This window comes from Symsagittifera roscoffensis, chromosome 7 (genome assembly GCF_963678635.1).
Source record: "Symsagittifera roscoffensis chromosome 7, txSymRosc1.1, whole genome shotgun sequence".
Lineage (NCBI taxonomy): Eukaryota > Metazoa > Xenacoelomorpha > Acoela > Convolutidae > Symsagittifera > Symsagittifera roscoffensis.
The window spans coordinates 54494262-54521626 of record NC_087068.1 but is presented as its reverse complement, the minus strand read 5'-3'; the positions used below and the strand labels follow the sequence as shown (position 1 = coordinate 54521626).

General features: G+C 32.4%; 1 protein-coding gene across 1 annotated transcript; it reads left to right on the top strand.

Annotated features, from left to right (window-relative positions):
- Positions 1-563: 563 nt before the first annotated feature.
- Positions 564-8876, top strand: LOC134852078 (transmembrane protein 272-like). Its single transcript, XM_063868357.1, has 7 exons — positions 564-578; positions 1458-1521; positions 2868-2987; positions 6090-6149; positions 7637-7743; positions 8112-8208; positions 8601-8876. The coding sequence occupies exons 1-7, from the start codon at positions 564-566 to the stop codon at positions 8798-8800; spliced, it is 663 nt and encodes a 220-aa protein (XP_063724427.1). The 3' UTR covers positions 8801-8876.
- The last annotated feature ends 18489 nt before the right edge of the window (positions 8877-27365 follow it).

The window sequence follows — 27365 nt, the reverse complement described above, 5'->3', positions numbered from 1 at the left end:
GTAAAATAGTCGCATTTTTTCGATAGGGGTTGAATTTAGTTGTGGGAAAATCTCAAATATAGGGAACAAATATAGGGAAACTGTTGATAAGAATCACAAAACTTGGCGCTAGGACAATTTATTTCAGAGGCAATAACTATAAATATTTTCGTTAGGCTTATTATGTTTGGAGTCATGAAAATAATCCAGATTTTAGAGATAAATTCAACATAACCTTGACGGAAAAATCTCATGAAAATTATAAAAATACTTTAAAATTAAAATTTTCCATAGATTCCTTGTTTTAAATGGTGATTTATAAACCAGCCGAAGAATCAACCAGGCAAAGTTAGATAAGTGTTATGTAATACTTACATAACTTTTATTTAACAGTTACGAAAGTTATCGAAAAACATTCATATGATGTTAACTTTTTGGCTGGCTTATATTCTCCGGGAGTTTTCGGTTGGCTTATTTTTACTGGCTTACTTTCTCTCGTTTAGTATTTCAAATATTAGTGTTAATTGGAATTGTTTAATAAGTTTTTTCAATGGGTACTAAAATAGGGTACTAAGGGTACTAAAATGTTTTGCAGCAAGGTAAAAAAGATGTTCTGTCTTCCTCAGAAAAAAAATCTCAGGCACGCGGTTCTTAAAATACATGTATATAAAACAGTCATTCAATAAAACATATATCACTTTGTACAGTTTTTGTCTATATTGCCCCAGGAATCGGTTCAAATTTTCAATAGCGACTATCTGTGACCTGCCGAATCCGTGGGATATCCATTTTTGGCTGACAGACCCAAAAAAAATTTTAAAGGCGCCTTTGGCGCAAATATCTACTAACCTTCAGAGCGGAGTGCGGGCTGAAAAAACACAATTTTTTTGTCAAAGTTTCCAAGAAATGCCTAAAAAAGCTTTTTTTTTGGGTCCTTTTTTCAAATTTTTGCCTGCAGCCCAAAGAATTGGGCCAAACTAGGTTTTTTTTTAGTAATTTGGGAGAGCTCGGAAAATCAAATTGGTCGACCTAAAAAAAGGTCGACAAATTTTTCAAAACTTTTTTGAAAATTGCCCCACCCCCCCTAAAGAAAATCCTTGATCGCCCCTGTCTGTGACAATCTTATTTCCTCTAGTTTTTTGAAAAGATAAAAAATATTATTTTTAGTTGATCGATGACAACGAAAACCTATCGAGAGAGCTCAATAACACTTAAACCGATACGCAATAGCAATCCTTGTTTCACGAATTTGTGAAATTAAGATTGTGATTTGACACCTGGGCCCTCTCCGGCACTTGGATCATTTTTCAGGCCATAATTTGATTTGAATTTAAAAATTTCTACCAATCTAAGCTGAACTATTTGAGCAAAAGCTCCTAACAAGGTGCTTTTACGTGTGAAGATGGAAATTTAATCTATAATACTCACCCTTGGAAAAAAGTGATTGTTGTTAAAAAACCTTTTTTTCCTTTTGGCAGAATGAAGGAAGTGCCATCGCTGGCTATCAAGAAGAAGGGCCACCGCAGTACCAGGCTGATGGAGGTATGTTTTCCCTCTTTAATTTTTATTGTATGTCGCTGTTGTTTTTTGTGCGCCTTGTGTGGGAAGTTAGTGTTCTTGGAAAAATAGTTGGGCTTCAGTTTACACACTAATTAGCAGTTTCTCTAGCTTTATCTGATAAAATTTTCATTGAAAAAATTTTTAGAACGAAAAGTTTGTTTGCCGGTTTTTCTCAACTACCCTTTTCGAAGTTTTTCGAAGCTTGTTTAATGAAGATCAAATCAAAAACGAAGAGGTTGTAATTTGACAACCATTTAATATCATTTGACTTTTTTTGCGACACCTGACTTTACGTGGAAGGAAGCTTGAAAAAAATAAACACATCCAAAAATGAGTTGAATTTTCTTAAATAAAATTCGTTTGTTAAAAAAAATGGAATACAGGCAGATTGGCTAGTCCAATTATATTTGGTGGAAGTTTAATTAGTTTTATAAAACCACTCGGTACCACATAACATTGATGTTTATGGGGGTTAAAGGGCAAGGGTAGCCAATTTTTCACTGAATTTTTAACTCTCATGTTTAACTTAACATGCGTGAATCAAAAGTTGGCCCGACTTTTTTTTCTTGTTGACAATGATGAAAAAACATTTGTTCAATCTTCCTGAATAACTTAAGATTCAAAAAAACTAATAACTAATTAAAACAAATAATTTTTAAAGATTGATTTAAGAAACAGCTTGAAAAAAACATCATAAGAATGTTTGAAGATTGATATACAATCGAAGAAATATATCGGTAAACAGGATTTATGAATAAATCAGATGAAATTATGAATTTACTGTCGCGTAATCACCTCTCTTGAACATCAATTCAACGGTGTAACGAGTGATTTTAGAAAGTTGAAGATCAAACCAAAATTGTTTGTCATTGACTAATCAATCCGCATGCCCACATTTGTTTCAATACAAGAAAATGAAGAAAAAAATGACTTGCCGTTAAAAAAAATTGCCGGTAGGCAGGGGAGGATTTAGGGGGGTGGCGGACGCCCCTTCCCCACAGCGATTCGACCCCTTGCCGACCATAAGGGTCCCCCTTCGAACTACTTTGAAATATCCGTTTTTGGCTGACGAACCCTAAATTTTTTCTAAAGGCGCCTTTGGCACCAAAATATAGTAATTATGAGAGGGAAGCGCGCGCCGAAAAAACGCAATATTTTGGTTAAAGTTTTCCAAAAACACCTTTTTGGTCTGTTTTTTTCAAAAGAAGGTCAACAAAATTTCAAAAAATTTTGAAAATCCGCCCCTCCCCCCTCGATAAAATCCTAGATCCGCCCCTCCCGGTAGGCTGCGAAGAAAAAGAGCCCTATTATAATTATGGTGCTTTTAGGTACTGATGCACCTCCGTCTTACAACTCAATTTTTGGGGAGCTGAAGGCGGCCAAGGCAGAGTCGGGCGATGACAAGGTATCATTCGTCAAGAAAGTAATCGGAATTCTTATGGGTTCAAGTAAGTATTCAACTTAATTTAACCCGGAGGGTATGGCTTTTTTCAGGTTTCCATTTAAGTTAGCCAGCTAAATTACTATACAAATTGCTCTAAAAATATTCACACCTCGCAATTTGCTTGTAACTATAAGAAGTTTCACTGACTCTCAATAACGTGTTGAAAAACAGTTAGAAATGAAAGAAAAGTTTGCTCGCAAGCATTTAAGACCAATAGTATTCTTCTTTCTTTCTTTGCGCACTGCCAATGATGCGTTAAGGTTGATTTTACAAAAAAAATGTAGGATTTAGATCGATTTTGGATTGACAAAAATGTAGATTAAATTTAAAAAAATTAATTTTAATTTCAATGAATTCAAAATTAATTTAGATTGATCTTAAATCCAAGCTATTACTTTTGATCTAAACGAATTTTATTATATTTAAATCTATTTTTTCAGTCTTCATTTGTCTTTGATTTCAGGGTGATTAAATTAAACTTATATCGATTTGAAGAAATTTCGTTGTTATTGGATATTTGTTTCGAGCTTACATTGCATTTATAGTTTAATCGCTCATCATTTTCCATTTCCTATCCACGCTACAAAAGTATCATAGCGTCTGGCAACCTAATAAGAAGAACTTAACTTTTTGTTTTCATTCCCTCTTTTTTTAGCTCAATATCAGGTTTCTATTGACCATTTCTCAAATTTTTTATACAGGTTTTTCTTCAAAATCTGTTTTAAAATGATAGTTTTTACAAAATTATTGCTTAATTGTCATCTCAAAACATGCATAAATTTGGCCATCTTCTTGAATTGTTGTATAAATTTTTGCTCAAAATCTCGTGTATTTTGATGATTTTTCTATGGTTTCAAAGCATATTTCGGATCACAAAACGTAAGTGTTATTAACCTTTTTCCTGATTTGCTTCTTAGGTTTTGCTCAAAACTGGTTTTAAAATGATAATTTCTACTATTTCATTGCATATTTTTGATCTCCAAATCTGATTAACACCGACCATTTTCTCGATTTGTTACATAGGTTTTTGCTGAAAATCTGATAACAGTATGATTGTTATTATTTTTTTGATCAAAATTTGATTTTTATTGACGTTTTTTAAATCTCAATAAAATCGCGCAAACTTTCTGCTATTATTAAATTTTGAGGAAAAAAACTTTTTTAAAGCATATTTCTTTGCAGTTTTAGCAAAAGTTTTGTCTGATAATGATTTGAAATGGACTTTTTGACACTAAAACTGATCTCTTCAGGTGTATTTTAAAATGAATTAAAATGGATTTACCATAATCGGATGGATTTAAGAAGGATTTGGTTGGGTTTCAATGAATAAGAAAATCCACTGGAATGAATTTAAATCTATTTTTAGACAGTTGAACTGATCTCAAAATTTAAATATAATATCGATTTTTATTTTTTCATTTCCTAAAATATTTTTTCATATTCTTTTTCATTTCCTAAAATATACATTCGCACTTTCCGAATACCAAATTAAATTATTCAGAAACAGTTTTCTCAGCGGATATGTCCATTTTCAAATAGCTTCGAACGGCTCTATTATAAAATACGCAATTTTTTTCATTGCGTATTCACTTTCTTGCCAATTCTCCTTTTTCATATTGCTTTCATTTTTGATGGTTATATTGATATATGATACCTTTTCAAAGTTTCGGTCTGCATAGATCAATGACTAAACGCTCTCAAAATGTTCCATGATTATAAAACCGAACAATTAAAATGAAAGTTACTATAATCTCTGTTTCATTTTTCTGGAAATTTCAATAGCATCATTTTTTGTTTCTTTCCATTCTGGCCACGCCAGTCTATTTGCAAACTCTTATCACCTCATAAGTTTTTTCTAAAACTATGTTGCACACTGACAAAAATGTTTTGAGGCTGATTTAAACTGATTTGATTTTATCTAAGTCAATTAACCATGTGCATTCCAGGAGCTGGAATGGATTTCAAATCGAATTAAATCAAAATTTCTTGAATATTTTGGATCAATTTAAAAGAATGAGATGCGTTTTGAATATTTTATAATACTATTCGTTAATATCCAATCAAAACTCCACTTTAGATCATCCGAATCTTGCTAAGATGTATTTAAATCCAATTCAAGAACAGGATTTTGAGATTGAGCGCCTGAAATCATCTGAATTAGAAGCAGTTTTTAAAAAATTTTCTATATTCATTGAAATAGTTAATAAAACGAAGTTTTAGAATTTAAAGGCAAGTTCATTAAATTTACATTCATCCATAAATCTTAAAATTAATGGAAATTAGAAGACTATGGACTATGGGCCGAATTTAGAAGAATATGGGCCGAGCTGGAAAGGACGGAGTACAGTCATGATTTAAATTATCCGAACAAAACATTCAAAATTCAAACTTAAACTTTAAAACGTTTCTCAAATTGGGTTAGAGTTTGACAAAGCGTGAAGAAATAGTTTCAAATAACATCAGAATTCTCGTGATAAAACTTTTTTGAAAAAGTGGAACCAAAAAATTTACCCCAAAACTGGGTCACTTGGGCTTTTCTTAATCGACAATTACGCTAAGATTACCAAGTTATTTGAAAATAAAATTTTATCATAAGGAGCCTTTTACTCAATCTAACAACGTTCTAGAGGCTAAAATCTCCGCAAATCTGTATAAAGGAATACATTTTTGCTTGATAGCGAAATAAGGTCAATTTTACTAAACAAAACTCAAATTGTTCGCTGAAAAACAAATTTTAAACGTTTTGCCCAATATTTTGGAGATGTTACGTTTCCTGGAGCGTTTTTAGGCTGAGATTTCTAGCTCCTTTTGATTTAACTTTCTTGTCAATTAATGGGTTGACCTTAGCGTAATTCTCGATTAAGTAAGAAACAGCCAAAGTAACTTGTTTTTCGGTTAGAAATTTGGTTCCCAATACCGCAAAATAAACTTCACATTAGTTCTGGTGAAATTATAAGCAACTTTTGTTCTCTTCTGTTTTTGTTTAATCTAAACCCAGTTTGAGGAAAACGTATTTGAATCTTCAATTTTTGTTCATTTTTTACTGATAATTCAAAACAGCATTGTATATCCAAAATAACCAATGAAAATGTTTGGTTTGTTTCAGTTGTGTTCACGGTGGTGCTGGTGCTGTTGCTGGCCGTCCCAATAACCATGATTGTCATAGGTAAGGTCACACAAAAAGCTATTTCTCACTGTGACCCGAATGTGGACTTTGGTGAAAGCAGATTGAAACTTTCCCTACATTAGAGGCCAAATTTGATACTATTTTCAGACACCATTTAAAGAAAACTTGAAATCCTTTTCCAAATGTTCTTTTATATAGTATAAAGATTACGGCGGTATAAAAACCAGCCGAAGTTTCAACTAGCCGAAAAGATGTCAGTGTTATATAATTGTAATGTAACAGTTATGTAACAGTTACAAAAATTATGGAAAATTCATTTATATGATGTAACTTTTCGACTGGTTTATATACTCCGCGCATATTCAGTTAGTTTATACTTTGGCTGGTTTATTTACTCTCATAGATTAATGATCAGAGGGAGAAAAAAAACAATTTTTTTGCGCAAACTATTTTTAGGCTCTCTTAGTGTGTTCGAGTCCTCTTTCTGGAAATTTCAAATTTGATTCTTTTTTAGGTTAAAATAGTTAAGAGAAAAACAGTTCAAAAGATTTGCTGTTCAAAGATTTGCTATTTTTGAATTTCCCTATTGCAGCATCACAGCATAAGCAAAAATAACACATCCAATGACAATGAAAAATCGAGGGAAGCGCAGTGAAAAAAAACGCATAAAAAATCAAACACCAAAATTTTTTCTTAAAAATTCAAAAACTTGCCGTCAAAAAATGTGACAAAATTTCGGAAAATCTGACAAGCAGCAATCATACGCCTGACAAAAATTTTCATCAACACTTTGTTGATAGGCTACCGCTTCAGTTCTCTGTGAAAAACCCTGCGCCCCAATTTATAGCTCAGCGCTTCTTTGGATTATTTCTTCATCGGGGTAATGTTTTTTTTTGACTAATACCAATTGTCGCTTGTTAAAAATTGTCGCCTCATGTCAGTTTTCGCCAGATTTCAACTTCAAGAAAGACCGTATTTTTTTTTCAAATCTGGTAACAAGCTTCACTCTCTGATAACTAAAGTGAACCAGTAGCTCCAAGTCGATGTTTGAAGTCTGGATTCAAATTTATGAAAATTTCGGAGATAGAAAAAGCAGAACCTTAAAGTGACATGCGGTTTCTTTTGATCAGCTTCGAGTACTTTCAAACAAACGAAAAACCATTAAAGCAATCCAAAAATTATAACGCTGCTCATGATCTGAACAGGGCAATTTTTAAATAAAAACTAAGATCTTATCTAAAACTTATCTTCAAACAAAAAAGTCAAAACTTGAACAAATGCATCTGGCACAACTAAATTGGCAGAAGAAAACAAAGTTCTTCAAAATTGGTTTCATGCAAGAGTTTAAAAAAATGAGCGAACTACTAAGCAAATAATAGTTTTTTATTATAATACCGCAATATATTTTTTTTTCGATGAATTAATCATAAAAACAAATAAATTTAGACCTGTTTGAGTTTTTTGGGTTTTGTTCGAAAAGCATTTATGTTTTAATCTAAATGTCTTACACCTGACTTTGCCCTTAGGAGCAATTAAACTTGACGACTGTCCCGTTGAGAAGTTCATCCCGAAGTGGCTCCTGATTAGCGGGTGTTTCGGTCTTCTCAAGAATCTTCTCTCATTAGTCCAGCAGGTTCTTCTTCAAGTTTTGTTTACTTTTGGTATGCGAGCCTGTGTTATTTGATAAACAATTGAAACTCATTAAAAATATTGTTCATTTTAAAAATTAATTCGCAAAGTTTCTCCAGAAAATCCAAAAATCAAGCCGATTTTGATTATTTAATAATTGAAATTACTTTACAGACTTTTAATTTTAAAACTTTCAAAACGCCAAAATCAAGCCTATTTTGTTTTTAAATTAACAATTGGAACTACTTAATCACTTTTTTAAAATAAAAAGTTCACTATTCAAGTTGTCTCACTACTTAAATATGCTTTTTTGGAAAAAGTATCACGTTTTGAGTTTTCTCAAAAAGTCCGAAATCGATAACTGTGTTTTAGCTGTACAACAAAATGAAAGACCAAAAGGACAAGAATGCGAGCAAAAACCCACTTGAGGGGATTTTGGATCTCTTTCTCTTCGCATGGTTCATTGCAGGTCACATTTTAACAATCTAGATTAATTCTTCTAAAAAGTATTACTTAATCATTTTTAAGATTTTAAAGAATTTGTTTGAGTAGCTTTACGCATTTTTGAATCTTTTAAAACATCAGCTGGAGAAACCCGTCACTTTTATATCAAATAGCTCTATGGTTTCTACATAAAAGCGGCCCACTTTGTAATTTTATTTATCAAATAGACTATTAAAGTACATAATAACGAATAATGTCAGCACCCAAATCAGAATTAGGTGTTTGTAGCAGGTTTTTTGAAAAAAGCTGAAGTTAGAATTTTGGGGCTACACCAAACCGCGCCGTTTCCTCAGCCTCCCCCCCCTCCCCTCAAAGTTAGAAGTGCCCAAGTACCTACTACTGACGTTTGTGTTTCAGGAAGTGTCTGGGTGTTCCGAACATATGGTGATGTGTCATATAAAGAAAGTTCCGAGCACTATTGCGACCGTCTGGTGTTTTTGTTTTCGTTCTGGACGCTAATGGTCACTTATATATGCATGGCCATCGGCTGTTGCTGCTGCTGTTGCATATGCATTGTCGCTGTGTCACTAGGTTTGGTCCGAGCTGCTGATTCTTAAAATTACCCAGACAGAGATACCAAACTGTAAATAAGTTTTCTATTTTGGACCAGAAAATATTTTCACGGAAGAACAGTTGACTATTCAAGACTTGAATTATTTACTTAAATTTTCTAACATTCTAACTCCAAATGTCTGAATTTGCTCACATCAATTTATATTTAGAAATAAAATTTATTAATTGAAAAGTCTGAATGGAAAATTAAATTTGCTTATGAGAGTAATTACGACCATAGCGCCGTGATGAAACAACGCCCATTGTGCATCCAAAAATGATTTCCGTTTAAAGGCAGTAAGCAATCTAGGCAGTAGACAAACAAACAAACAAACAAACAAATAATTGTTTAACTAAAAACGAACGGATCTTGAGTAAATTTAAAACGTTCAATTGGGTTTCAAGTGATTGAAAATTAATACTCCTCGAAAATCAGACCTTATTAAATTTGCAAGACGCAGTTTGAAGTGTGTTAAGATACTCATAGTATTTGTTCAGACTTCACAACAAAACCCTTTACTTTTATTTTCTATGACAAGTGTTTTTCCATTAACTTTTTTGTGTTTGTCTTTTTATTTATTTGTGTTTCGCACTAAAATACAAAAACCAAAAATTTTTTCACAAGAGAACACAACCGGTTGAATAGCATTGAAAGTGCAGATTAAGCTGTGCATTAAAAGATGCCACGTAAATTGAACAAAAGAATTGTGTACAAAGTTGGAACAAAAGTACACAAAATTTTTCTACCTCTAAATTGAACAATTGACATGTGGAAAATTGTGACCTGTTTTTTGCACATGCCTATGCTATATGTAAAAACTGAAAAAATATTATCTGCAACAGAAAAATTCAACCTGTCCCATCACATATATTTATCATTTTGATTCTTAAAAAAGACAACATTGACTATGTTATATGCAAAAAATTAAAATTTGGCTAGCAAAAAAAAACATGAAAGTTATGAAGAAAATCAACAATTTGTGTTTCTGTTTTCGTTCTGGACACCAATAGTCACATATGCATAGCCACCGGTGGTCTTTGCTGCTTTCACACATGTTTTTGTCGCAGTGCCACTGTCTGTGGTCCTAGCTGAGGCTTCTTAAAAGTACTGAGAAACAGATTTTAAAAATGTCAAAAAAGCTTCTATTTTAGACATGAAAATGTTTTCATTTTAGAACAGTCGACAACTCAACTTAAATTATTTACTGCAACTTTTTCACTTCAAACACATAAAATTGGCCAGATATTTTGATAAATTGAATTGAAATAGGCTTTATAAAAAGTCAGTAAAATACGTTTGTTTATGAGATCACTTACGATGAAAGAGCCGTGATGAAACCGCACCGATCGCGTAAGGCATTTAAAAATGATTTCCGGTTGAAGCAAATAAAAATGATTTTTATCGAACCAGTTCTAAATAAGTTTTTAAATCCAATTATGTTATTGACAAAACTATCTCGATATAACATTACTAACTAGACAATCATATTCCATATCTAACATTGACACTTATTACAAGTTTTTTCAGCACCAGAACAATTTGAATAAATTTTAGCCTACAGATGTTCTCCTTCTGGATAAACTCCGAGAACTAACTCGCAAAAACCATTATATGCCAGATCTGTTGAGACTAGGAGATATAAGAGCAAGATTGAAATTGTTATTAGACCAAGAAGTTGCACGACTCTATCCGGCTGAAAATAAGACAGCGTGACGAACAGATGTGTACCTCATCTGGTGCGATCATTAGTCTCGAACAAGACCTTAACTAACTTAGAATTTGACAAGTAAACTTAGAATTCGACGATTGCAAAATCGCAAAAATGTTAGTTGAAATAGACAATTTAATAGAAATGTCTCTACGTCTCAAAACACCTACGCCAATTTTTCAAACAATATGAAAAATACCATGAATTGCAACAAGACGAAGATCCAGGCGTGAACAACGATCAGGAAACGGACCTATCTACTACATGATAGTACAACGAAAACCGGAACAAGGTTTTGTATTTAGAATACTGTATGCAGCAAGTTTAGATGTTCCTTTAAAGACATGAAAATAAAGAAAACTTTTTCACCAACTCAATTGGTGCTGAATCTAATATTTAAACGAAACGACTGATAAAAAACACAAGAGTTTCATCCAAAAATCTGCAGGAAATCAAAACATTTGAATAAATAATTTTTTGAATAAAAACTATAAAACTTAGTTGGCAAAAAATTCATAGTTAGTTTGATTAATTCAAACACATCATCTTCTCTTCATCCCAGCTTCATCACTTGAAACCTAACAACATAAATTCAAAAAACTAATATCATTTAAACTTTAACTTCAATTTTTTTGAAACTTAAATTTTACATTAAAACTTATCAAGGCTTGTCCTCGCTTTCCAATACTTTAAATTTCTTTCATGAACAGATCATCAAGGCTTCGCTTGGATCTTTAATTTCACTTAAAATTATTTTTATTTTACGTAATTTCTGTTTATCATCTCTTCTCTTGGACCAAATCAGAACAATTTTTTTCTCCCCACGCCACAGTTTTAAAGTGACTAACGACCTCAAACGTCGATTCACTCGCCAAACCCTATAAACGACCTAGGTCTACTAGATACTTTTGGAAACTAACTATTTTGTTTGAGATAGTTAGAGAAGAACTTCTGACCCAGGCTAAAAAACTTTTAAAAAATTGTAAGTCATAAAATAGTATTTAACGATCTACCTGTGTTCTGTTTATACCTGAATCTTGTGAATTGATTTATAGGTCTCCAACACTGGATCACAAATAACCATTCCTAGGTAAGATTAAGTAAGTCCATCATATATTAAAACGAGAGAAAGTAAAAAAATATTTTCACGAAAAGATATACTCTCTCTCCAACCCATCAATCACGACAATCTCTGACCCAAGTTGGGATAACCACAAAAAAATTGTAAGTAATAAAAGTTTAGAAAAATCGAAACTCGAGCTCCCGAGTGATAGCAGCCATCGTCCTAAGCGTTTCGTCAAGAGACAATCTAGGCAATAAACAAAGAAACAAACAAAAAATTGTTTAACTAAAAACGAACGATACGATCTTGTAATCACAGCGCACAAAGATACAAAAGGATGTATTTGATCAAAAAGACAAGCACAAAAAGAGACGATAATAAAAAAAAAATTAGCAGAAAAAGATTGTCAAAAAGACGAAACGCAGTTTCAGAATCAGATACACACACAATACAGGAACTTCAAGACGTAAAGTATTCAATAAAGAAGAGTAACCCTATAGAAAATCAAAATTATTTTTTGACTCAGAAGCTATATCACCATTATCAATTAAAGGAAAAATTAGAATAAAGAAAAGATACATTAACAAACCATTACGCTATATAATGGGAGTCAACCTATAAGACATACTGAAAGATTATATTAACAGTTTTAAGATACAAAAAATAATCGAATACAACGAACAATTTGACAATAATTTGATACTTCTATCTTTTATACAACCACAAAGTGATCCCGCCCGAGGACAAGTCCAATTTTGTCACAACCTAATTGTACTTTTAGTGGAAAAAAGAAATAGCCCATGTAAACAAAAATTTCCTGAAATAATAATAAAACGACAAATTCATGATCACTAACTTAAAAATTTATGTATTATCACATCAAATTACAAAATATTTACAATTGAAATCTTATCACTAAAATCAAACCACCCTACACATCAAATACAAATAGACGATATAGATTCAGATTTTTCAAAAGTGTTCACAGAAAATATACAAGACGAAAATCACGAGGAGCAACTTCAATATTCACAAAGTTTGTTTTTCAATTATTTATTGCTAGATACTTCACATATCTAGATAATTGCAAGAAGCACAAATTGAGTCACCGCCTCAGAAATCTGGACACTCAGCTTTAAGACAGGAAATCTATTTTTTCTCAAGATAATTTGATGCAATCCGTGAAAACCTTAGTAGCAAAGAAATTTCACAAAAATGTCAAACTCGATCTACAAAAAATGCTAGCATTGGTTATTTTGTCCATAAGATCGACATCAAAGCACAATCAAGAAAAGTTTTCGACCGCAAAGCTCAGACGATGAAACAGTATTAGCAGATGAAAAAGACTTTGTTTGGGACCCTGATTGATCTCATCCAACATTCGTCAATATAACAAATGATTTTTCAAGCGCAGCAATTACAATTATCCCCGTAAAAAGAGAAGAAGTAAAAAAAAACTCCAATCACTATCGATTCAACACTTTTAAACTATAATTTATGTTCGCTGTTAGAACAAGAAATAATAATTTAAACTCCACGTTCATTAATACACAAGAAAAATTAAATGGAACAAGAAATCTTACACATCAAGATAGTCAACTCGTAATTAAGAAATAGTTGAGACATTGCCAATAGCAACAAAACAAAAAAATTTTCCTATTCATCCTACACTTACAACACCATAAAATAAAAAACCACGTTTCCACAAACAACCATACAATGAACAGTGAAATCTTCTGATAATCCAAAATACTCAAAAAAGATTTTTCAAACATTTAGACCAGCAGCGACATCACGACAAACAAATGAACAAAAAATACTTAAGAGAAACAATCTTTCAGATCAAAGCTACAGGTTTTTTGCAAAGAAGAAAACAGCCAAATCCCCCTAAATGAACAATCAAAACCAACGAGAGGCACAAAACTTCAATCAACAAGTACCACAACAAGCCTCTTACTCAGTTTTTTCAATGATCAACAACGAGCTACGTGAACAACGTGAAATTTTTCAGTTTTTTTCAACAAAAAAATATAACTAATAAACATATTGCGAGAATTCAACCACAATATTCAGAAGATGAAGACTACTTTAGTCAAAACCAACAACGATTCAACACCAATCAACAAAGGTTTATCTGGAATATTGATCAACCAGATCTTTTTGAACTATATACATGAAATGAACTAACACGACAATCAAGACAAATTTTTCCTCCAAGACAAAACTCAGCACCATATAATAATAATTTTCAATCATAAAAACCTATACACAAAGTTATCAATCAACGCAGAAGCAAAATGAAATTCTATTACCTTATTACTAACAACAACAAGAAATTACAAAAACACAACTGTCAAGTTTTTCTCAAATGCCAAATGCCATAGAATCACTCCAAATGACTTTGAATCTAAACGTCATGCGTGGATCTTCTATATCTTCTAATAAACCACTGATGGTATTCACAAGAGCAGATCCAGAATAATTAGTAGAAGACTATTTTAACGCAGTCAGAACTAAGTTAATTTGAAATATAGGACCTGAACCAGTATATACGCCACTTAATCAAATTTGGATACACTGACGCACAGCTCTAAGCCAAACCTCACTTGTTGGCGCTGCCCAAAAAAGGTTTTCAATTTTACCTGGAGACATTAACCCAGACTGGAAAAGATTCACACAAGATTTTTCAAAAATAATTGACTCTGGAAGAATTAAACAATGTCCAAGAGTTTTATGCGACGAAATCTGTGGGTTCCCTAATGAAAAATTTAAGGAACTTGCAGTAAGAAATGAAACATTAGTCAGAAATTTATAATCCTTTAAAACACATGATTAAAAACACAAAGATGACAGAATTCTTTATGATGACTCTAGCATCACAACTACAAAAAATAGCAATAAAAAAGAGCATAACATACATCTCCAATTCGAGAACTTGATATAGAGTCTCGAATACTAGTAGACAATTAGAACAAGCTGAAATCAATATGAAATTGGGAGAAACAGAAAATTTAAAATTAAAATACCTAAGCAAAATCCATACAACCACTTCACATATAACATTCATGACACCGACACTCAACTAGGTGAAAAAACCCCTCAAATATTGAATATCTACGAGAAAAATCCAAAATTTAAAGGTGGAACATCATTCAAAAAATGGTGTAACTTTTGCCGCAGGTATGGACATAGCATAGCCGAAAGTATACATGAACAGTAAGAGTATCAGAAAAAACCACAGATACGTAGAGAACCAAATAAATCCTTTTTTCAGTACATGGAAAACGACCAGAATCTACCAAAAACTTTTATAGTAAAAATAGTTCAGGAAAACCACTCACAGATAACAATAATAACAAAAGAAAACAATCACAATATCGAAATAACTATTGCTGAAGATTTCCAGATCGAAGAAATTCAGAAAGTTTCTCAGCAAACAGATATAGTAGATCAAACAATCAAAATAACCAATATCGAAATAACTACTAGAGATCAATTTCAAATAGAAGTAATTACTCAAATTACAATGAAATGGTTCCCATTCAAACCCTCAAATATAATATCATTCAAATGACCAATCCAAAAATTCCGCTTAAAATCGAAATATGAATTACTCAGACAACAGGAATAGACAATACACAGAATATTGATCACGAAACTATTCAAAGAACAGATCAAATTAAAACAATAATCACAATAGATCAAGTGACAATTCCAGAAAAAGAAAATTTAATTATCCAAAAAGACAAAGAAATTATTCTCAGTCACCACACAAAAAAAACATCAAAATATAAAACAACACTTTAAAAGGGTTACACCAAAGCATCAAACACTGATTCGTCAGGTACAATCAACTGAAGAAATTCAAACAGACCCTCCCGGTATTGAAAACACAGAAAATTTAGAGTTACGACTAAATCGCATAAATTGTAAATCCACCAATGAAGAGAGCGAAACAGAAAATACGCTTTCAATAGACATGCTTCATATTGGAAATAAATAGGAAACACCAATTGAATCGAATTATTATCGAAATAATGAAAATTCTAAAAATTTTGATTAATCTAACGATACAAAAAAAACATAACCGATTACTGCGAACAAGAACTTAAGTTAAAGAAAGGTCAAGCACGAATAATATATCTCAAAATACAACAAATAAAATAGAACCAATTAAAGAAAATATTTGGACAATCCCACTTCTCTTAATAAGTCCGAAAATCAAAGATTTTGAATCACCACCAGACCTTGAAATTGATTTCTTAAAAGACTCAGGAGCAGAATCAAAAATTATGAGTATTCCCACACGGAGGGAAATACAAACTAAACATCTAAAATTGTTACCTTCACAGAATTCAATTAAATTAGCTACAGCACAATGATCAAGCCTAAAAAACAATGGAAAAAAAACAACTATCCTCGTTCCCATTCGAACAATGGAACCAAACATGCTCATGAATAAAACGTTCAACCCCCACTATTAATACCTAAATAGCCAACTACACATAAAGGATAAATACACAAGAATGAATTACACATCACTCACAGTCCTTCCTGATAAAAAAACCTCCATTCCTTCAAAATTTTACCCTTTATTCAAGCAAGAACAAAAACACGTGAAACCATTATCATAATATGTAAACAATTTCTCAATATGTCAATTCAATCAAAACAATATCGATCAAAATAAACAACGACAATATATGTCCGATCTTGAACTAAAACCAAAACAACTTTTTTTTTCAAGTAACAACCTCATAAATCAAATGCACAAAAAATAAGTTCAGATATAATTTCTTTGCACGTATACAACACTTCTCCATATAAATAATGCTACCCCTAGGACTTTTAGGATATAGTGAAATCAATGCAACAATTTCTTCCACAGTAGAAACAGCTTTTAATGTAAAAATTTGATATATGCCAATCAACAAACCTCAATGAAGAACTACTATCAATTATTAGCATAAATAGGGATTCAAAACGAAACACAGACTACTTTACAAAAACAACCTATTTTAAACCAACATTCAAACTTTCAAAAAAAACAACTGAACAACAGAAATTCCTTACAATGTTCAATTTTCAACACTCCCAATTCACACAACAAGAGCTAGCAAAACTACTGCTTGAATACTCAAGGGCTTATGCCACATCTCAGTTTGAGGTTGAAAAAGTAAATTTACCGTTATACTTACTCCTAAAACATGACGCAATTTTCAAAAAACAACGAGCAATTAAAGTTCCAATTCACCTACAAGAAAAAGTCAATAGACTACTTGATTACAAGAATAATTTGAAATCAATTCCCCAGTTAATAATTAAGATCAACCGAGAGCGAACACATTCATAAACTTACGTTTTCCACTATATATGGATTGCCAAAACAATCATTACGAAGTAGATTTGTTGGGAAACTCTATATTTAAACCGATACCGTGTTCATCATCGATCAAGAACAACAGAAACCACTTTAAAAAATGTATAGGACAGACCTGTTTCCCTTAGTAGAAAAAAGAAAATTTAACCGATAGTATAAATTTATCAGGACCCCTACATTTCCATTCAAAGTTCACTATAAATCAAGTTTTTGATCTACAAGACACTCTAGATAACATACCTCTATCAAAAACAGAAACTGAAAAATTTTCCTTCCACCCTCAGAAAAAATGACACTGGAACTACTCCAGAAACATCAAAGTTTTGACCCAGTAACTAGACAACTCATATATTGGCACAAATATAAAATAGAACCTGTAAAAGAAGATATCACAATTGTAACATTAAAATACTTCTTAGATACTTTAGAAACTTTAATAACACAACCATAAATGAGAACGCAGATAATTTGAAATAACAAACAACCGGCTCATAAGTACCCAGTCTTCCTTAAACTAAGATACTCACAGCATTCCATATTTCACATTCTTTAAACACAAAAGGACACACACGATCAGAACAAAAACATACTCAACATTAATTCAGAATTTTTACTTTCCAAATGCACTAATTTGGAATAAAGTATGATGTAACCACTGCATAACATGTCAATGAAAAAAACCCTACCCACATCAGAAACAAATAGCAGAAAAACAAGACTTTGAAGGAAAAGTTTTATATTTGAACCACAGAATCTCATTTGATACATAAGGACCAAAATCATCATCCTCAGGAAAACTCATATGCAATGGTTATAGTTGTTGCATTTACACACTATGTAGCACTCAACCCTGTACCTAATTGTGATGCATATTAAACATATACAAAACTCTACGAGCACTGGATTGCAAAATTTGGATTACCAGTAACCCTTGTTACAGATAATGGCACTGAATTCATAACTTAAAAAAAAACATCACATTATGCCATCTTTATAACATCAAAACAAAACCTTGAACGTCTCATGTCCCATGGACTAATGGTTTAGTCGAAGGCATAAACTATTCACTACATAAAAACCTCATTGGTATTTCAATTGGAAATGATACAAAATACACAGAGAGGACAACAGACGTAAAAAAACTCCCCAAAGCTTACAATCCACAAATAACAACAAGTCTAGGATTATCAGCGTATGGAATGCTTTTCAGTCAAAAACCACGGAAACCAGTAATGTTCACAGCAAATTCCTCAAAAATGAACAAGGTTATTTTCAACCTACAAAAGAATCAATTTGCTATAATCTACCACTACATACGCATGATGAAGATCATTTCTACGACCCCCAAATCTTAAAATTAGCCTCTGGAACACACACGGGATGGATTTTAAAAAGAGATGAAAACACCTTGAAATTGAAAATAAAACAGCTAAAAAACTATTACAAAAGCAAAATTTTCAATCACAGATAAACTTACAATTTACACCGGCCACAAATATAAAAACCGGAGTATATGTCTTGATACCAAATTTGATAACACAAGATGAATATCTAACAAATTACAACCAATCCGAAAAGGACCGTTTCAATTTATTGACAAACCCACTGATGTAACATACAAAATTACTGACTCAAATAAAAAAAGTTAATAACGAAATACTCTTTTACCATATTACACACAAGAACACGCTCTTCACCAAAGAACACAATTATACTCCTTTACGGGACCCAAAAATCTACGACAACTCAGATGAGCTTAATCAACAAAATCTTGACTTAAATTGACCCACACAACTACTAGGTTCAGCAAGTAAAGAAACAAAAGCTGCCACACCCATACCTTACGATAAAATTTTACAAAACTTTCATCCCCTTATCTAAATTATTGAGGAAAGTTGAATTTCAGAAACCCCTTTCCATTTAATAAATCAATTTAAAACATTTTTGAACTTGACCATTTGTTCTTCTTCTTCTTTTCATATTTCATGCTAACAATCTTAAATAACTAGTTCAATTCTAGCCATTCAGAGTCTATCTAAACATCACCCCATTCTGACACCACTTCATTAGCCGACACATTGCACACATCAAACCTATCTGAAATTATAACTTGAAGACCTCCAGGTCAAAAAAAGCAACATGCTCTTTTTTGACCACTGAAATAAACAATATCTAAACGTTAAAGCCCTCCCCTTTCAAACACTACAAAAATCAACAATAATGTCTCAACCTACACTCCACATTTCCCCCAAAAAAAAATATTGCGTAAACCTAAAGAAAAAATAGACATGATCATTAAGCCTAAAGTTCATATAACTCCTGAATACCCTCAATCATCCAATAAACAAAAACAGAACTAGGAAGCTGATTCCTAGATCTCCAGTCTTGCGTCCAACAGAATTTGCCCATATCCAACCCACTTGTCAAAAAGTATTAAACAATTTGACTACACTCAATTTATAACTCGGAACAAAAAACAGTTTGATGGAACGTATCATTTTTCAAATGCTTCTTTCTCGAACAGCTCGTCTTCTAAAAATAATAATTATAAATCTTTTTTAAATTTCTCAATCTTTTTTTTTCAATTCAGTATAATATTCATCGAAGACACGCTTGAATTATTCACCCCCCCCCCCTAATAATTTTTTGCAATTTTTTTGTAATATTTTTTTTTCCTCAAAAAAGTCTTTGTCAATTCCTCACAAAAGTTTTTTCCTCACAAGAGTCAATATTGCAAGAACTATCTAAGTGTTCAGACATTTATTCAATAAAAACAGACATCCTACTTTTTCTAGTAATTTCCATAATTTTTCTAGTTTCCCTGATTCTGACAATATGTAAAAGTATTAAAAAACATTAAGCAACAATCCTCCTAAACATTTTCTTATAGAAGAGTATTATAAACAACAGAAATTTTATTTCTAAAAGAAACAATTATTCAAACATTTCAAAATTGCTAACCAACCATCAACACAACAATATCCACCGACTACAACATCCCAGGAACTTCCAACAACACCAACATCCAGTCAAAAATTCAACCACAACCATCAACACGCATTTCACTTCAACAAAAAAATTTCTACACATTTGAAGAAAGACATGCGTTGCTATCAGAACCTTTAAAACCCACAGCTCGAAATGCACTTCTAAGCGAACCGCAAATCGAAACAACATGCAAAAATTATCATTTTCTCCAACAAAACCATAATAGAACGAGACATCTTAGTCAAAACTAAACTCAAATATCTACAATAGATGGACAAATATTCCATCCCAGACAAAATTGAAATTTTACAACACCCAGAGTTCATTTTAACATACGCTCATCATCATCCCGAAATCCTCTGGATCTTTCCAGTAACTTAATTCAAAGTACCGCCACCATTACAACCAATTCAACAAAAAAGTACTTCAAACATCCCATCGGATTACTTAGGATCAACCCCCATATCTGAAAAAATTCGTGAAAACCCCTTCAACTCCCCACACCCAACTTCAACACAACGCCTCCCACATTGATTGACACAAGCTTTCACACAAGGTGAGCCAAACTTAGTAAATGACAGTGAAGATTACTCATTCGATCCATCTTTGTCACTACCAGAAACTTTATCACAACCTTCAGCACCTTCAACAACAAGTCAAACTCCAATTACAACTTTTCCAATAATTTTCTAAGCAAGTTTAGATGATACATAAAGAGAACTTTTAACCCAAAATATACCTCTACCTTTAGATTGGAAAACATTAGTAGCACCCCCTCCATTATTTGGTCAACATCTTGATAGCAACAGATTACATAACTTGGCACTCAGCAGACTAAAATACAGAAGCGATATTCTCAAAGACAAACAAGAACACAATATACAGAGCCCTACTCAAGACAATTTTACACTCAAATTTGAAATTACAGAAACATTAAAGAATTTAGTACATCACCCTCTACCTCTAGCTCCACCGAACATAACAGGTCAATCTTCACCTCCCCGTTCATCACAAAAGAACTTATCTACAAATACGATAGATATACAAAAAAGACACTTGGATACATAACATTCTATAACCCATATTCGAACAATGGGACAAAACAAGCTTATAAATAAACCTCTCAATCCCCACTATTAATATCCCAAATAGCCAACTGCATATGAAGGATGAATACACAAGAATGAATTCCACATCACTCACAGTCCTTCCTGATAAAAAACCTCCATTCCTTCAAATTTTTACCCTATATACAAGCAAGAACGAAAACGCGTGAAACCATTATCAGAATTTGTAAACAATATTGATAAAAAAAAACAACGACAATATATATCCGATCTTGAATTGGAACCATTAGATATTTTTTTTGAGTAACAACCCCCTAAATCAAATACACAAAAAACAAGTTCAGGTATAATTTCTTTGCACGTATACAACCCTTCTCCATATAAATAATGTTACCCCTAGGACTTTTAGGATATAGTGAAATCAATGCAACAATTTCTTCCACAGTAGAAACAGCATTTAATGTAAAAAATATCTTAAAGTTATTGGATATATGCCAATCAACAAACCTCAATGAAGAACTACTATCAATTATCAGCATTAATAGGGATTCAAAACGAAATACAGTCTACTTTACAAAAACACCTTATTTTAAATCAACATTCAAACTTTCAAAAAATACAACTGAACAACAGAAATTCCTTACAATGTTCAATTTTCAACACTCGCAAATCACACAACAAGAGCTAGCAAAACTACTGCTTAAATACCCAATGGCTTATGCCACATCTCAGTTTGTGGTTGAAAAAGTAAATTCACCGTTATATTTACTCCTAAAACATGACGCAGTTTTCAAAAAACAACGAGCAATTAAAGTTCCAATTCACCTACAAGAAAAAATCAATAGACTACTTGATTACAAGAACAGTTTGAAGTCAATTCGCCAGTTAATAAAGAAGAACAACCGAGAACGAACACATTCATAAATCCCGTTGTTATCTTCGCTAAAGGAGGATCATTAAAAATTATTCAAGATGCTAGATACCTCAATTCACTCATTGATGAATCTGAAGATAATTGGCCTATAGAACCATTTCAAGTAGTCCTCCCAGAAATAAACGGACAACACTTTAAAACAGCTGACATGAATAAAATACAATTCGTATGATAAAATTCCACTAGAAGAACAATCACGACGCTTAACACACTTCGTTATTGAAAATCAACAATACGAATTTGATAGACTTTTCTATAGAAATTCCATAAGACCAGCAGCCTTTTCAGCATTCATTAGTAAAATTTTTAGACCACTTGTTCTCAGCAAGAATCATATAACCTATCACGAGGATGTTTTCAAGTAATCGCAAGCAAAACACGAAATGTTTAAAGTACTGGAAAAATATTACCAAGTACTACTTATAGAAAACTTGATAGCAGCCCCAGATAAATCATAATTTTTCCCCTTGTTAAATTCCTTGGACTTTTTTTAAAGGAAACACAACCACTCCAATGAAATCTCTCATAGACGCAATTATAAAAGTTCAACCGCAATCAAAGAAAAAGAAAATCCAAGATTTTCTTGGAAAGCTAATTTTTTAAGAAAAGATGTCTATAAAAGGCAATGATACTTAGGACCAATTTATAATATTCTCAGACAAAAAAGTAAAATTTGAATGGACGACAGAGCACCAAAAACATTTTGAAAAAAAAAACACTTCTCTATGAAAAAATACCAAATACAATCCCAGATCCAGATTAACCGTTTCATGCCAAGTGCGACGCCTCAAAATTTATTCTAATATCAATTCTAATGAAAACTTAATGTCAATTCAGTCAATTTAGTCAATTCTAAAGAACTTCCCAAACTGACATAAAGTCTGGACTACAGGAAAAAATCCTGCATTATCAGATAACTTCAGTCGAAATACACCACTCGAAATGATAACAAGAACAACGACAGATGAAAAATATAAAGTTTTCGTTAGCAAAAGACGAAACATCACCAAAATTAGAATGCAAACATGCAGTAAAAACAGACCTTGATACTGCTTAGACATAAAATTTATGTTTTCCACTATATCTGGATTGCCAAAACAACCATTACGAAGTAGATTTGTTAGGAAACACTACATTTAAACCGATACCATGTTCATCATCAATCAAGAACAACAGAAACCACTTTAAAAAATGTATAGGGCAGACTTATTTCCCTTCGTAGAAAAAAGAAATTTTAACCGACAATATAAGTTTATCAGGACCCCTAGATTTCGATTCAAAATTCACTATAAATCAAGTTTTTGATCTACAAGACACTCTAGATAACATACCTCTCTCAAAAACAGAAACTGAAAAAACTTTCCAAAATACACAGAGAGGACAACAGACGTAAAAAAAATCCCCAAAGCTTACAATCCACAAATAACAACAACTCTAGGATTATCAGCGTATGGAATGCTTTTCAGTCAAAAACCACGGAAACCAGTAATGTTCACAGCAAATTCCTCAAAAAATGAACAAGGTTATTTTCAACCTACAAAAGAATCAATTTGCTATAATCTACCACTACATTCGCATGATGAAGATCATTTCTAGGACCCCCAAATCTTAAAATGAGCCTCCGGAACACACACGGATGGATTTTAAAAAGAGATGAAAACACCTTGAAATTTAAAATAAAACAGCCAAAAAACTATTACAAAAGCAAAGTTTTCAATCACAGATAAATTCTCGATTTACACCGGCCACAAATCTAAAAACCGGAGTATATGTCTGGATACCAAATTTGATAACACAAGATGAATATCAAACAAATTACAACCAATCCGAAAAGGACCGTTTCAATTTATTGACAAACCCACTGATGTAACATACAAAATAACTGACTCAAATAAAAAACAACGAAATACTCCTTTACCATATTACACACAAGTACACGCTCTTCGCCAACTAACACAATTATACTCCTTTACGGGACCCAAAAATCTGCGACAACTCAGATGAGCTTAATCAACAAAATCTTGACTTAAATTGACCCACACAATTACTAGGTTCAACAAATGAAGAAACAAAAACTGCCACACCCATACCTTACGATAAAATCTTACAAAACTTTCATCCCCTAATCTAAATTATTGAAGAAAGTTGATTTTCAGAAACCCCTTTCCATTTAATAAATCAATTGAAAACATTTTTGAATTTAACCATTTGTTCTCCTTCTTCTTTTCATTTTTCATGCTAACAATCTTAAATAACTAGTTCAAGTCTAGCCAATCACAGTCTATCTAAACATCACCCCATTCTGACACCACTTCATTAGCCGACACTTTGCACACATCAAACCTATCTGAACTTATAACTTGAAGATCTCCAGGTCAAAAAAAGCAACACGCTCTTATCTGACAACTGAAATAAACAATATCTAAACGTTAAAGCCCTCCCCTTTCAAACACTACAAAAATCAACAATATTGTCTCAACTTACACTCCACATTTCCCCCAAGAAAAAATATTGAGTAAACCTAAAGAAAAAATAGACATGCTCATTTAGCCTAAAGTACATATAACTCCTGAATACCCCCAATCATCCAATAAACAAAAACAGAACTAGGAAGCTGATTCCTAGATCTCCAGACTTGCGTCCACCAGAATTTGCCCGTATCCAACCCACTTGTCAAAAAGTATTAAACAATCTGACTACACTCAATTTTTTAACTCGGAACAAAAAACAATTTGATGGAACGTATCATTTCTCAAATTTTCTTTCTCAAACAGCTCTTCTGAAAATTATAATTATAAAACTTTTTTAAATTTATCAATCTTTTTTTTCAACTCAGTTCGTTATTCATCGAAGACACGCTTGAATTATTCCCCCCCCCCTAATAATTTTTAGCAATTTTTTTGTAATATTTTTTTTCCTCAAAAAAGTCTATGTCAATTCCTCACAAACAAATTTTCCTCACAAGAGTCAATATTGCAACAACTATCTAAGTGTTAAGACATTTATTCAATAAAAAAAGACATCTTGCTTTTTCTAGTAATTTCCATAATCTTTCTAGTTTCCCTGATTCTGACAATATGTAAAAGTATTAAAAAACATTAAGCAACAATCCTCCTAAACATTTTTTTATAGAAGAGTATTATAATTAACAGAGATTTTATTTCTAAAAGAAACAATTATTCAAACATTTCAAAATTGCTAACCAACCATAAACACAACAATATCCACCGATTACAACATCCCAGGAACTTCCAACAACACCAACATCTAGTCAACAACACCAACATCTAGTCCCACCGCGCTACACCCACGCTTTGTGACCACACTCCTATTTTTAATAAGAGGTACTCAAGGGTGAATAACTCTTCAAAATAACTGAACTAAAATAAAACGCTTTTGTGAAAACGACTAACTAAGATCATAGCCAAAAATTAAAATAACAAAAATTATAAAATGTAAATCATAATATGCAGTATATAGATCATCCACAACAACAAAGACAAACATCCAAAGACTAGACGATCCCATCACAATTCGAACAAAAAAATGGCTAAAACTAACCGACATGCCGCCCACCATCACGACTCAAAGGATTTGAAGTACGACTTGACTTCGCAGAAAAGGACTTCATTGAACCTCACCAAAGACCACATCGATGCTCAAGTATACGTACAGATCCGAGTTACAAGGCATCCCTTCCAAACACGAACTTCACGTCATTCCAAACGAGGCTGAACACAAAACAGTTCTCCACAAATACAAACAAAACTGACATAGCAAAGCATTTTGGATTTTGGAATCTGAACGATTTCAATGGGGATCGCATTCGTTGTCGAATGACAAGAAGATAACTTCCTGTCCATCAACCCAGCGTTCTGGAACGTTTCTCTTGACGAGAAATTATGTCGACGATTCTAGTTTCCTGGACCTCTCTTCTCCAAGGTACACGAACAAGAAAATGATGTTCGCCAAATACCAACGTTCATCATCCATCCTTCAATTGCAGAACAAAAGAGATAAAACTCAAAAAACTCTGTAAACCCCAGATGGGTGGAATTTGATCTAAACTAAATTTTATTATTTATAAATTAGATATTTTACCACTGTAAATTATTTAATATTAACCAAACACAATCCATCTAACTAACAACCTTGTAATTTCAGCACCAGAGAGATTTGAATTTAACTTAGAAATTAGTTGCCTCTCCTCGAGATCTTCAGCAGCCGCAATAAAACCAGTATACTCTAGATCTATTGAGCCTAGCAGAGACTAGTTAAACACCCTGAGACTAGTAGATATAAGAGTAAGATTAGGATCGGTATTAGACTAAGAATTTGCACGAATCTATCCGGCCGAAAATAAGATTGCGTGACGAGCAGACGGATACCTCTCCGAAATTCTTCTATGAGATATACACATCGTATATAACTCATCTGGTGCGACCATAAGTCTCAAAACAAGACCTTAAAATAAAATTAGCTTTGACTTAACCAAAAATAGATTAGAAAATAGACGAAACATTTTCAAAATGTTACACGACAGTAATTTAATTGAATGGTCTCTACGACTCAATAGATCAGAGCCGCTATTCCGTACAATACGAGAACTACCCGGTATTGGAAAAAGACCTCGGACAAGAGACGATATACGACTACATAGAAACTTGCCATTTAGTTTCATGGTCGTACGGCAAAAGTCAACGCAAATTTTTATATTTAGAATCTTATTAGCAATGAATTTAGATTTTCAATTGCAAACATAAAATCTTGAAGGAAATTTTCAATGATTATATCAGGCGCTAAATAAAATTATTATTGTTCAATAACAATTTATGAAAACATCTCAAATCGGTCTTTCTAACTCTGCGGTACTATAAAAAACAAAAAACAAAAAAGATATTTCACAAAAGTTTATCTTAAACTTATATCCCTTAAACTTAGTTTTATTCAATCTTAAAATCAGATCATCAAGGCTTTCCTTGGATCTAATTTAATTTTCTATTTTATATTTATAATTCTGATCATCAAGCCTTATCATTGGATCAAAAAGAACAATTTTGTTCTCCCCCACCCACTTATCAAGTGTCTAACGACCTCAAACGTCGATTCACTACCCAACCTTTTCAATAGACCTAGGACTAATAGAAACTTTTAAAATACTAACCATTCAAATTAAGCTAAACAGTGAAGAACTTCGGTTATTCATCCTTCACTTGACCCCTCCTAACCAAAAAATCAAAAAATCGTAAGGACTAACAGTCTAGGAAATAAAAATTACTAAAAACAATTTTGCATCCATCATCCTAAATTTTATGTCATTGAAAAACCTAGGAAACAAACAAACAATCGTAATACACAACTGCGAATTAGACAATCAAAAATACGATCTTGTAATAACCCCACATACACAAATAGTTGAATACATTTAT